We start from the raw sequence: 14164 nt of genomic DNA, 5'->3' as shown, positions 1-14164 counted from the left end.
ATAAAATAATAAAATGCTAAATGGTCTTTCACTTATATATAGCGCTTTTCCACCTATTGAGGACCATCAGGAGTAACTGGTGGTTCTGTATCTTGCTCAAGGATAATTCAACTTGCTCACAATAATATATTTTATTTGCCGTTGCTTTGCTTTCGTGTACTAGTTCATAGTCTACTTCCATCGCATGCACTGATTTCCTAGCGAACAGCCAATCAGTGTTCAGTTGTCATGGTCGGCCGATATAATTTTGCATACAAATATGCATGCAAAATGATGCTGCTAATTTGACACCAGTAGTGTTAATTTTGACACCGGAAAATTGTCTATATGCATCCACACTACCTGGAGTTAACGTAACATTTACAAAAGTGTTAAATGTTCAACACCCACTAGTTTGTTACAGCAAGAAAATGTTGTGTTGACAGTGCAACAATAATTACACTATTGAGTGTTTAGATTAACACTAATGAGTGTTCATGCCAACACTATACGGTGTGTGTGTGTGGGGGGCGATACTCCATGCCTCACTGCCTTAAATAAATTATATTATAACATTTTTTATTGAATAAATCCATTTCAGACCACTTACTCAAAACAGCAGTAGGGCACAATGTACAAAGAATGTTTTTCAAGTGATGCCAATACTATAGTTAAGTCAGATGCAGCAATAACAGTCACCAAATCCTCCTCAATTCTAAATACATTCAGGCCATCATTAAAACCCAAAATAGGAATAACATATGTGGGCAGATTAAATGCCTTACGGTCATGACGATGTTAACAATTTAACGGGACACCGGTATCCGATTTCAGTGCCCACACATAGAAACATTCCATTCTGGCATTAAGTTCCATAGTTTTTCACGCAGCAGGTAGAAGCGATACAGTTTTGTGGGCATTTTAGACAGATTGGACAAGACCCCAACACCTGCTCAGGAAAGTGAAGCATTTCATTCGAGAATTTTGCCTTCATTTTGACACATTGACAATGTTTCATCAGGGACGTCCATTCATTATCTGATGGCTGTTCAGATGATGAGTGGCAGGGGCGAAACTTTCCATGGATAGGAGTGGGTTGGCCCCCAAGAGACGTACATATGGAAGAAAACCAAAAAAAAAAATACAACGAAACAAAGGTGGATTGTTCGCGAAACCAGATGGTCATTGGATAAATGCTGGGCTTTATCCTGCCCATCGGATGTTCAGCATCCCTGGTGGTCTACGGGCTAACGGCCGGGCCCATATGCTGGGTTTCTGCATGATGATTGGATGAGCTGTCTTCGGCAGATTCTGGATAAATCCTCGATAAAGAATGCCACTTGACCCTGGATTGAGGACGTTAAGGCGCCATAGTTTCGTGGACAGTGCCAGCAATCATGAAAGGGGAGAGGCGGTGTATTAATGAGACAGGCATCTTACTTGTGGGGTAGAAACTGAAGCATTTAGCGGAGGCGGACGTTTTTGGGGGGATTCCCGATACGTCAGCCTCAAGCAGAGACCGTTCCAAAAAGCTCCCCTGAGCTGCTTCTCCCCACCTTCGGCCAGTAAGTCGCCAGGTCAAGGTGAGACGCCGCCGCAGCTTCCTAAAGAAAATTTCGCAATGAGCTTCTGCCTGCTACACCAGTACACCAGTTTAGTATAGGGGCTCGGTACTCAATACTCAACAAATTGGTGAAGATTTGTCTTCCAGAAGGGGAAGAGTGTGACAATTCCACAGACGTAGATGAAGACACTCCTACACAGCAGATTAGAAATAACACCCATTTTTACATGTGGTTAAAAGACAACTGAGCATGTGCAAAGTCTTTAAAATTTAAGATGAGTTTATATTGCAGCTTAATCATCACTCTCAATCATATCTGGTAACAAGATGTTGACAAGTTTCTTGTAGGATATTACCGGCCGGCCATTAGTTTCTTCATACTCTTTGCACATATCTTAAGTCCCTGGGTTCTGACAGAGCAAGAAGGAAAATGATGCTGAAGAAAATTGTTTCAACTCTAATCAGTGAACTTCCATCATTACATAAGGGCATGGTTTCAATTTCGAATATACACCAATCAGGGTCGAATCTAGGTGACACCCCATTTTAACAACAGTATCAGCATTACATCCTCAACTACACGGGCTATTTTAGTACTGAGTGGTGTTAATGCAACGTTGACATTCTGTTTTTGACATTGTCCCCAAATGTTCAGCACTGGTATATTTACAACGGTACATTTATTCAAATCATATCTAAAAAGGTTAATCATGATGAAAACCCATCCATCCATTTTCTTAACCGCTTAATCTGTATTCTTTCCAATTCTCAACGTTGCGTTTTGCTAAATACCATTCTTTCTTGTTACTCGTTGGCTCAGCTCTTGGAAGTTTGAAGTAGACGCTCAACACTGCCCCCGTGTGGCGAAGTCCAACTTTGGCCTTCAACTCACAGTGTAAGCGCAAACATGAACAAAGTGGTAAAAGTACGCACAATCTGGATGGAGTGAGTCATTCTGCAATCTTTTTGTGTCTGTACTACAAAACGTACTACAAGACATAATTGACAAGATTATAAACATGCATTTTCTTTATTTATTTCTTACATTAATTTTATTATTCAAAAAACTTCATGTAACACAATATGATTTGTGCTGACTGCGTGAAGATATGCTATTATATCCCTGCATGAAATTATTTGCTGAAATAAATTAAATGCTTTGGAGATAAAATAAACTTTTTTTATATAACTTCAAGAAATCAATTTGCTAGAGGTCAAAATGTGTTGTGATGAGCCAGAAAAAAATATTAGAATCAGCTGTCTTTGTTGCCTGCATTCGTCTCGAACGCTTTGGGGTCGGAACTAGCACAATGATTGCGAGTGGATTATCCAACTCCCCACTTTCCGCGAATGCAGCATAAAAAATGGCCCCAACATGTGAAGCCAGAGTTGCCACATGACGAAAACAAAACTTCGTGTAGCACTCAGAGAGAGAAAGATACTTATTAAAGAAAATTATGGATGAAATGTGCATGTGGCGCTTCTCTCAGGTGTAATGGTGCAACCGTATGCCGTATGTCGTAAAGACAGAAAATAACGTGAAAACTCGAGGAGAAATCAATGTATTTAAATTAGGTGGGGATGAGTGATTGGCAACGCAAGATGACTGCTGGTGGTTTCACTTCTCGATACCGCAAGAAAACAGCATTGTTTGGCAATTCATACAGTCCCTTAGTGTGGTGAATTTGCGCCCCCTGCTGGACTCACAATCTGGAATAGTCTTAAAATTGGTCTGAAGCGTCCTGAGCCCGTGGTACGGAATTTGGGCCACTGAAGGAAAATAAAAATTTAAAAATACAATTTACCTAGTTAACCTTTCCTCGATAATATACGACAATATCCTCATAAGATTATCACTCTGAATAAATTACAAAAATCTTGGAAGATTTCAACTTTTTTTCTGAGAATCTGTGACTATATTCTTGTGAGATTACGATTTAAAAAACGGCCTTGTCTTAAAAATGTACAATTACATTCTGCAAAGTTGATATTTTTCCATAAAAACAATATTCCATTGTTGTAAGATTGAATCTTTACTTTTTTTGTAATTCACTCTTGTTTTTTTATTGATGGTATTGACTGCAGTCCATACATGAGGATTTACGTGAGTTTAAGGAATATTAGGGGCTGTTTATTTCCGTCGAATATATATTAACATCTAACACAAAGCGTTCATGAAATTTAAGTGTGTTTGTTTACACTATAATTCATCAAACATTATGATGAGTGACTCAATATGAAATTTGCATACAGAGGTACATCTCCAAACACATAGACAACTCAAAAAAAGTTTGGAACGTTGGGCTTTGGGGTGAGATTTCAGGATGAACCAAAACTGCACTCTTACTGTTACAGGTCAACCGCCCGTGAATAACAAAAATCTGCTTAAAATTGACGCACATTATAAATGCGTTGACACCCTCAATAAAATCTTGAATTAGCAGAGATATACTGCCAATAAGGATCTTGCACAAAAAAACAGGGGTCACCCCCCATTTAAAATATATTTGCTTGCTTTTTCTTTTGCACAATGTAAATCTTGTGTGTAACCGGAGCCCTCTGATCATGTGTTTATGCTGCTACAGCTCTTTTCCTTCTGCTTTTCAGATGCCAGACAATAAATATAGTCCTCCAGAGAAAAACGTACATGCACATGACTTCCTATTTTGTTTTTTCTTTCTTTTTAACCATCTTTGGTGTCAAGAGGCACGTGAGCGTGCGTGTCTTCCTGTTCTTAATATAGAATCTATTCATCACTATCACGTTTTCATCATGGCTGTCAGCGCGCGCGTGTGCGTGTAAGTGTGTGTGTGGTGCGTGGGATAATACTGTGGTTGTTCTAGATGCGCGTCAACGGAATCCCATAGTGCGTCATTTGTACGTCCATTCACAGAAAGACGCGCTGTGATTGGCCCATAGACGTGGTCCCGCCCACTACTCGGCCTTGTATGGAAACGTGCCCCTGACGTCACGTATACTTGGAGTCCCCCAGTAACAAAACGTATAAAGGTGAGCGGAGGGATTGTTCTCCAACGGGAAACACGGACGATAGCAAAGTGTTGCTGCTGCTGCTGCGATTCCGGTAAGAGATCATTTCGATTGTTTATCTATCGCTTGAATCATGGCAGGTGGCAAATGTACTCACTCGGTCCTCTACTAATCAGAAGTACATGCACATGTAAGTAGTGTTTCAACTGTTATAAGTAACATTTAAAACTATATACACTGAAACGTACTTGACAGTAACAAGTACAAATAAATTATTACGGTTAATTAGTACAGACAATATCCGTTTTGATTACGAGGCAACAGAAAAAGTCTGACCGCAGTAGTGTCCCTTTTGTATTAAGTTGCTTAGGATCGATTGAGACAACGTATAATAATAATAATAATAATAATAATAATAATAATAATAATAATAATGATAATAATAATAATAATAATAATAATAATAATAATAATAATAATAATAATAATAATAATAATAATAATAATAATAATAGTTTTTTATTATATTATGCTAAAATAGCTAATGATTGCAACGCAGTATATGTGTCTGTCAATATTTGAACACCTGAAGCCGGCTCAAACATTCTAACATAGTGAACGCACTCTCTCAAAAATGCAACATTTGCTAATGATGTGTTTTGTTTTATTTTTTATTATTGGGATAATTCCCCTTTTTCACTTTGTTGATTGTTGATATTTTGGTGTAGTAGTGAATATTGATGTTATGACACTCTGATGAAATTTCTCTAATGGGGTGAATAAATCCGTTAATGATCAATCTCATGATAATTGTTTTTATTAAATAATTTCAAACACCAGAAGCTGTGTTTTTTAGGCAAACTCAAGACAACATATTCCATTAATTATTTTCGTATAGCCAGCAGTGTAAATAAAAATAAATCTCTTGAATTTGGCCGACGATGGGAAATACCTTTCTTCACGTATGTTGCATCATCATCATCATCACTTGCACGTCCATGCCGCTCTATTAGCCGTTTTTTTCCGTCTTCTGTGTTGACTTTAACATCTCTTTAACTAAGGAGTAGAACGAATAAGTTTGATTGCAAATGTGGGGAGTCGAAGTCGAAAAAATACATAAATAAATACGCAAGTGCAGATCCCTGAAAAATCTACTCAATTTCAGTGTCAAGGTATTTGTACTTTGTTACTTGACACCACTGCTTGTAATAGATTACTTGTAAGAAGTGCTCCTCCTAGAGGCCAGAAAGACGACCTACATACAATTCTGCAGGAAGACAATGTCAACGTGAGTTAAAGTTCATTCAAGTCAGCGTCGATATCTTTAAGGTTGTTATTCAAAATAATAATATGATAAAGTTCAACGATATTTGTCTGAGGAGGACTGGATGCATTTCTGAATTTAGGGTACTTATTCACATTGGTGAACAAAACTGCCAGTGAAGATGAAAAGATGGCTGCTTATCAACAAGGCAAAGAAAAGCAGAACTCGTTCCACACACAGAACCGCAAGATTTGGTTTAGAACGGAACGGCTGCTCCATGACGCCTCCTTTAAAAATACGCCCTACTTTGGACAATATGCACCCCATGCGCAGTTTGGATCATATGCTGTGGACACTTACGACCCAAGTTATTACGTAGATTTATTTACATTTTTTTTGGATGGGAGGATAGATATTATAGTTTGAATTTAGGCATAAAAGAAAGCGAAGGGACACTGTGGCCACTAGAAGGCGCTAAGAGCAGTTTACAGAATAAAAAAAGTTTTTTTTGGGTTAAAGTTTATTTGGATTTTTCTTTACACATTAGTTTTAAAACCTCAAGATTTTTATAACTTTATACATTTTTAATGATTTTTTTACACTGTTTCTGGTTCGCGTGTTCAATTTAATTATTCCATGTGCGCTGGATATTTTATTTAGTTCATTTTATTTATTATGCTTGTCAAATTTGTTGGATTTATTTTTTGGTCGCTAAGTCAGTAGTGGTTTTGGACCGTTTTACTGGAGTTAAAAGGGTTTTGTTCGAGAGGGGCACATGCACAAATTTTGTACTTTCATTTTTTTAAATTGTTTGCATTCAATCCATTGTAATCTAAACTCTGACCAGGCACTGAGACTGCAAATTAGCTGAAACTAGTCATCTTGAATCCATCTCACGTTCCCACATTTAAAAAGGCAACAAAGTGCAAGAATGCACAACATTTCAGCAACATAGTATCTGAAAAATACTGCTATCCTAAATCATAAAGTAGGCAAGCAACAACTTTGAACCAAAAGTCTAACCTTGCTTGTCCGTAGTTTCCTCCCACAATGAGCACAGGAAAAGAGGACGTACACTTCCCATCATATATGTGGTAGCTTAGGTTGGTGCAGTAATTACGATCATAATGTCAGACATTTTCCCTGCAATAAGCTATCTGTGTGTTTCACTCACCTGTTAATTGAGTGGAGAATGGCTTTGTGTAGTGGCTCCACACTAGCTTTCCCTTAGCAACAAGTCAACTCAACAACTAAAACTGATCTTAAGGGTTTGGTCTACTGATTTATATTATTCTAATGCCGCTCTATATTGACTCACTTTACCAAGACAGTATGTGCTAACCCATGGCATCAATGTAATAACACTGTTAGAACGTAGTAGTACACCTAGTGGCGGATCAACAATCGAAATTATTGGCAGAAACAGAGGGCCTCAATTCAAACAAGTTGCACTAGTTATGACTAATAATTTGTTTGCGGTCGTTTTATTGTTGAGTCACATGGTGTTCTAAAAGTGGCCATTGTCTTTTGTCCGTTTCGTAGCTATGACTTGCATCCATCCGTTGCAGCACGGCTCCCAGCCCTACGACAACAACCTGGGCAGCTTGGAGCCTCACAGCCCGGGCTTGTATACCAGGCTGTCGGTGGACCCAGTCGCCCCGCGGGACCACCTGTGCCCCCCGTGCCTGCCCAGCATCAGCACTCAGGGAGGCACCTTTGACGCCAACTCGTGCCCGATGAGCACAGGCCAGGAGAGCCCGTTCAGGCTGGATGAGCTCCAAGTTTATGGCTGTTACCCTGGCGCCTTCATGTTCACTTTCCCGGATGAGGCCGTCTCGCCTTGTGGCTCCAAACATTTCACCAGCTCCACCCCTGGCTTCCAAAGTCAACACGCGCCCGCCTGGAACTCTTACTCACCCAGTCCAGGATACTGGGCAGCTGAGGACATCCCAGTACCGCATGTGCCGTCGTTCTTCACGTTTGCTTCGGGTACTCCAGACGATATGTCTCCTTTGGGGCAAGCCCACCCCGACGCTCTTACCGACGCATCCTCACTCGCCTTCCCCACGCTGGCCATGGAGCCAGCTCCCAGCCCGGATGGAGCTACCCATTTTGAAGGGTGTTTGTCACTCAAATTAAAAAGCCCGCGAGGGAATGAGGGCTGCTGTGCCGTCTGCGGGGACAGCGCTTCCTGTCAGCACTACGGCGTTCGTACCTGTGAAGGATGCAAAGGCTTTTTCAAGGTAATCACATACACTTTTTTCCGTGGAGGGTTTTTTTTTTTGGGGGGGGGGGGGCTTGGGGGGGCTTCTGGGTTCTTTATCCTCTGCCAAAACAACAGTAATATCATCCCTCCATCCATTTTCCAGCTAACATAGACAAACAACCCTTTTCACTCACAATCACACCAATGCACAATTTAGAGTGCTCAATCAAGCTACCAAGCATTTTTTGGAATGTGGTAGGAAACCCAATCAAGCACGCTGAGAAAATACAAACCCTCGACACACTGTAAGACAGACAAACTAACCAGTCATTCACCATGCCATCACTAATATTGTTGAAGCTTATTGCAACACGAAGAGTGATGGTGACTTCTGTAGATGGCTCCATTGTACTAATTGCTGGGTCGCCAATACGCGCACACCAAGAGCCGCAGAATGTCCTTTGGATTGAAGGCTACTTCCTTAGTTTCACGGAATATTCAACCCTGAAATGAAATTCTTAACAATTACAATATACTCGTTATCTGGTTCAGTTTTCTTACTTTAGGAATGTGATCATATTACTATTAAAAACACGTGACTGCAAGGGATTAATAAAACTCGCATCTTTTTTAATTGGGGAGGGTAATATGAGAACAACAAAGATTTTTAAAATATTGAACAAAAATTTTTTTTAAACCCATAAATATGCCAATTTGTGGGGGTCCACTGTATATAATCCTTTTTGTGACATTTTTGTCTCCTGATATTTTCCATGACAGTTGGCAATGTAATATACATATAATATATACCTCAGCTCAATAAAAGTTGCGAAAACATCACCAGAAAGATGGATGACGCTAAATTGTGAACATTTTTGGATTTTGTTCTTGCACTCCCTGCTGTCAGAAAGTTTTCAACGCAATTACTCCGTTTGAGTAGTGGCCCTCTGATGGTAATGAGACAAATGTTTCTTTTGACTGGCTAGCGGACGGTACAGAAGAATTCCAAGTATGTTTGCCTGGCCAACAAGGACTGTCCCGTGGACAAGAGGAGGAGGAATCGCTGCCAGTTCTGCCGTTTCCAGAAGTGTCTGGCTGTAGGAATGGTCAAAGAAGGTGAGTTCAGACCTTGGGACGGAGAGTGTGCTCAATTCAAAGCTAATCATCTCCAACGCCATAAGTTTGTGTAACAAAATAAGACAATGCGATCTTTCAGTTTGTAGCAGCGCAGTAGACCATGTTAAATGTTCAGAATGTGCCGAACTTTACGGAGGCTTAAAATATTATTTAAAATACTTTTTGGGAATGAAACCTCTTATTTGTTTTTCATGAACACTTAGATAGACTATATATTGGATTTTAAAGATTGTCTTGATGGTGGTACTTGGTGGAATTTAGATTTAGATCTATTGGATGGAGATTAGATTGTGAAGCAGCGCCTACTGTTTTGACATGAAACATTTTCCACCTATTTCCAGTGGTGAGGACAGACAGCCTGAAGGGTCGCAGAGGTCGCCTGCCTTCCAAACCCAAAGTAGTCCAGGAAGCGTCCCCCGTAGTGTCTCCAGTCAGCATGATTGCGTCACTTGTGAGGGCTCAGATCGACTCCAATCCCAAAGAAGAACAGCTGAATTATTCCAAAGTAATAAAACGCTGTTTTCTTCCACACATACGGGGCATCCATCTTTTTAAAGTGCACCTACTTTGGTGTTGGTTACCTTAGGGGAATCAGTGCGGGTGGGTGGGAGCTGATGTGTTTGTGTCTTTCGTCATTTGTTTTGTGAAGCACATTCTGTTGCTTTTAAAGTATAAAAGGTATTGTAAAATAAAGGTTTGATTAGTTGATTGACAAAAAAGTCTATTGTATGCGATTCTAGTATGCAGAAACAGACGTCAGCGCAAACCAGAAAGAGGACGCCAGTGACGTCAAGGAGTTCTACGACCTGCTCACGGCCTCCTTGGAGGTGATCAGGAAGTGGGCCAAGAGCATCCCGGGTTTCTCGGATTTCTGCTCATCAGATCAAGAGCTGCTTCTGGAGTCAGCCTTCGTTGAACTCTTCATCCTGCGTCTTGCGTACCGGTGAGCTGTCCTTAGTTGTTTTTAAACACATCCCACATGTTTGAAGATAATTGCTGAAAATGTGAGAGCTACGTAGAACTCAGTTGTAGAGCTATAGCAGTAAGCACTGATTCCCAGTGACGTGTTTTCACTCGAGCGTGAGTCGGCCCTCTTCCAGTATAGGAGAACTTGAGCACCCTTCATTTGCAACAGCGGTTATCTGGAACAATTGTGATGTGCAGCCTACATCGCAAAAACAAATTTTCCCTTGGGACAGTCTGCTAGCGTGACTGCTCTAGAGCGCCTCGTTGTCAGCCATGAGTATGCGCACTTAACACAGAGAAAGGTGGAATATATTTTGAAGTCTGACTTCCGCTGGTGTGTCCCCGATAGAGTGCCTCATTGTTGTGTCATGGAAAAGTTGGACAATGATCCGCTTCAAGTGGAGATATTTTCACATCTCAAATATGTGAGCAGAAGAAAGATGCTAAAGAAAGCAGCATCCATTTTTCCTGGTCTTAGAAGTGGTATTTTATTGACTGGTGTCAGATGAGCGGGCCAAGCAATCAGCGCATTCTGTGGACACATAATACACACAATAGCGTTCAAGAGCGAAGCAAGCCTCGTTTTATTGTCTGCATATTTTTTAATCATTCAAATTTGGCAGGGTTGTTGTCAAATTCAGTAGACATTTACTTTCATTTAAGGCAGAGTTTAAGTGAATTTCGTCAAATAAAGCCGTGATGACTTTTGTAGGAGATGTGAAGTATGTGAAACAATCACTGAGTTAGCTGTTCTTGAAAATGTTTTTATGCCAGTATATTTGCTACGTACAGTTCAGTTGTATATTTTGTAACTTTAAACTGCAATACATTTAATCTTTCAAAACTGCTGTTTTAAAAATGTTTCTTTAGATTTCCAATGTACTTTTACATGCAATTAATTTTAAGTGACTCATTTAGTACTTATTTATGTTTCTTAATGTTCAAAGCATACATAATTTACAATAACTTGCAATAATTAATTTTAGTTTTCAGAATCAAATAAAAAATTAATAAGGATTATGCTACTCGTACTTTAATGTTGCTCATTCTAGTGTTGCCTGGAGCGCCAAATTTATTTTTCGGTGGTACTTTGAGAACCGCTGTTTCACACAATGAAATGTTTTTTTTCCAAGGTCAAACCCGGAAACAAACAAGCTGGTCTTCTGCAACGGCAAAGTACTTCACAAATCTCAGTGCATCAGAAGCTTCGGTGACTGGATCGACTCCATCATGGAGTTTTCTCGAAGCCTCCATCACATGAAACTTGACATCTCCTCTTTTTCCTGTCTCACGGCACTGGTCATTATCACGGGTAGGTGACTCCTCCAACGTACTGACACTTCCAAAAGGCAAGGGAGCTTTATGGGGGGATGGGGGTGTTGCAGACCGTCATTGTGCCAGGGCAATGTTTTTTTATGAGGTCTCTGGTTTCACAGCTGGGCACAGTACAAGACAGTTATGCAACACGACGATTGACACAACAGATGTATGGCAAAATTGAACAAGCTCATGTAAAGCACACACTGGACATGCTAACAATCGTATATGACAGCAGTAAACCGAACCACAAAGCAGGTTTATTTGCCAAACCTTTTTATAATTGGTTAATTATTCAAACAGGCATCTCATAACACTGTCACTGCCATTATAATTGAAAGGAACATTTAAAAAAAAAAAAATCCCCCAAAAATGTGAATACTGTAATAGGGGCTAGGTTCCCCAACAAAATCAGGGAATAAGTGTTTCCACAAATGCCCACCCACGAATATGCGAGACTTCACTGTACGGTGAAATGCACTGAAAATTTTGGGATTTCTAATACTGTCTTATACTCGCTGCTTGATGCTTCATCAGTTGAAAATCAGTCACTACAGGAAACACGAGCTGGTCATTTTATACAAGTGTATAAAAGTCTCACACCAAGATGACAGAAAGCCACAAGATTGAGAATGCATTCCATTTCTATTCTTGTTGTCAAATTCGGAAAACATCAATTGATTTGCAGCCAAAGACTCTGCTGAAAAAGTTTATCGACGACAAAGTATACAATATGTCTATTAGCGTAAGAAAGATGAATTTCTGTTCACTTTACAAGGACTTATGTTGATGTTTTTTTTTTCTTTTCAGAGCGACATGGTCTCCAGGAGCCAAAACGCGTGGAGGACTTGCAGAATCAGCTGATCAACAGCCTTAAAGATCATGTATCGGGCTGCCCATCATCACATCCCAACTATTTGTCCAGACTGCTCGGGAAGCTGCCCGATCTCAGGACATTGTGCACTCAAGGCCTCCAGCGCATTTTCTACCTTAAATTAGAAGGTCTGGTCCCGCCGCCACACATTGTGGACACCATTTTGGTGGATTCGTTCCCGTTTTAAATGGAAGGTGTGAAACAGCACACATGGAGTCAAAGACAAAGTGCAATCCTGATGAAATGGTTCTTTCTGAATCACAAAGCAGCTCACGGACCAAAGTGCTGACAGTTTTCTGCTCAAGGTGCTATGAATGGAAACTGCAAGGAGGAAGGCCCTTTTTGTTTTTTTGTTTTTTTTTAAATTTTATTTTTATTTTATTTTCATGTGTAGTCTCTGTCACAGATAAAAAAAAAAAAAAGCCTTAAGATCTGATAAATCCTTGTGTGAATACCAGTTGGTGAGCCCAAACTTTCGAGTACTTCCTGTTTTGAGCTTACTTGGTCGATTTTTTTGCTTTTATGAGCCAAAATTTAAAGTATGATTGAGCTTCGGATTCTGAGTGACCTGGAACAAAAATCGGGCATGCCCTCGCATGTGGGCAAGGAGAGCTTGCTTTATTTTGCTTGAATGTCTGCCTTTGACAAATAATCACGTTTATATTTATCATTGGCATCGAACAGAATTTTCAACACTTTACTTTGGTCAATCATTTGTTAATTACAAATAAATAAACGAATAAACATGGGGAGTGACCAATAGTATAGATTTTTCACCAAATTTACCAACTTTGGACAGAGATTTCAGAATATCACCCCCAATTGACGGTTAATTCCCACTTAAATTTCCATAATGGGCTGTCACTTTTATAGCGTTTTTCTTCCTTTGGTACTCAAAGTTCTTCACATTGAACATTTCCAATGTAGAATATTTTTTGTCAAAATCCCTCACCTTAACTTCTCTTGGAAATTTAGTGTGAAATTTCCAGCCCTTTGCAACCTTAACCACATGTGTTGAGGTGTCTGTTTTCTTGATTGCAACTTTTGTTGTTGGGACAAATGCAACATACTGTAAAGCCACTGGCAATTATTTGATGTCCACTCACATCATTGGGCGTCAGTCTTGGTGAGGTTCAAGTGGACCCTGCCAGAATTATTCGTATCATTCATGTATCATGAATGGAATTGGAGCAGCTAACATTTTGGGTCTTATGCATTGTTTTGCAAATGTGTCTGCACTTGAGCTTGGAATAAAATGTTCTGTTTTATAATCAAGATTCTTTGCTGACTTTATATGATATATTTTTAAATATACAAAATACTTGGGACATTTTCAGATTAATCTAAAATGCTCCTGAGCGGTGATTCTCAACTGGCGCGTTAGCACCTGAAATGGGGTGACAGACCCGTTTTGGGTGGGTCGTGAACAGATAATAAAAAATGACATGCGTTCTCATTTTGAATTTTGAAGTTCCCACATGGAACATAATTCGGTAAGCGACAGGCGATGTGGCTGCTTTGCGCTTTAGCCACTACTCTGCAAATACAGTCCATCTCAGCCGCTGCCTAGTGAATGTCATGGCAGGCGATTTGCTTTTGGCAGTACATCCATCCATCATCTGAGGCGCTTTTCCTCACGAGGGTCGCAGGCATGTCTGTCTTCGGGCTGTAGATGGAGTACACCCTGAACTCCTTTCCAGCCAATTGCACGGCACACAAAGACAAACATCCACTCACGCTCGCAATCACACCTAGGGACATTTAGGGCGTCCAATCAACCTATGACTTTGGAATGTGGGAGAAAATCTGAGTACCCGGAGAAAACCCACGCAGGCACGGGGAGAATGTGAAAACTCCACACGGGAATGC

The 14164-nt window shown here is 40.1% G+C and overlaps 1 protein-coding gene across 2 annotated transcripts; it reads left to right on the top strand.

Annotated features, from left to right (window-relative positions):
* The first annotated feature begins 4557 nt into the window (after positions 1–4557).
* LOC148340593 (nuclear receptor subfamily 4 group A member 1-like) lies at positions 4558–13537 on the top strand. 2 transcript variants are annotated; one of them, XM_088290495.1, is made up of 7 exons: positions 4558–4625; positions 7338–8038; positions 8988–9117; positions 9480–9643; positions 9879–10081; positions 11238–11416; positions 12232–13537. In XM_088290495.1, the coding sequence occupies exons 2-7, from the start codon at positions 7340–7342 to the stop codon at positions 12480–12482; spliced, it is 1626 nt and encodes a 541-aa protein (XP_088146621.1). In that variant the 5' UTR covers positions 4558–4625; positions 7338–7339; the 3' UTR covers positions 12483–13537. The 2 variants fall into 2 exon arrangements, with proteins under 2 accessions (XP_088146621.1, XP_088146622.1); XM_088290496.1 differs by having other exon boundaries at positions 4585–4625; positions 7364–8038.
* Positions 13538–14164: the final 627 nt, after the last annotated feature.

Source organism: Idiotropiscis lumnitzeri, chromosome 3, assembly GCF_059441095.1.
Source record: "Idiotropiscis lumnitzeri isolate Australia: NSW breed Sydney's pygmy pipehorse chromosome 3, RoL_Ilum_1.0, whole genome shotgun sequence".
Classification (NCBI taxonomy): domain Eukaryota; kingdom Metazoa; phylum Chordata; class Actinopteri; order Syngnathiformes; family Syngnathidae; genus Idiotropiscis; species Idiotropiscis lumnitzeri.
The sequence above is the reverse complement of the archived record's forward strand: the minus strand, read 5'-3'. Positions and strand labels throughout refer to the sequence as shown.

Excerpts from the sequence above, each read along its gene's own strand:
- LOC148340593 (XM_088290495.1), top strand. The coding sequence starts at position 7,340 with ATGACTTGCATCCATCCGTTGCAGCACGGCTCCCAGCCCTACGACAAC. Across the intron at positions 9,644-9,878 it reads AACAGCTGAATTATTCCAAA|TATGCAGAAACAGACGTCAG; the intron begins GTAATAAAACGC and ends ATGCGATTCTAG. Across the intron at positions 11,417-12,231 it reads GGCACTGGTCATTATCACGG|AGCGACATGGTCTCCAGGAG; the intron begins GTAGGTGACTCC and ends TTTTCTTTTCAG.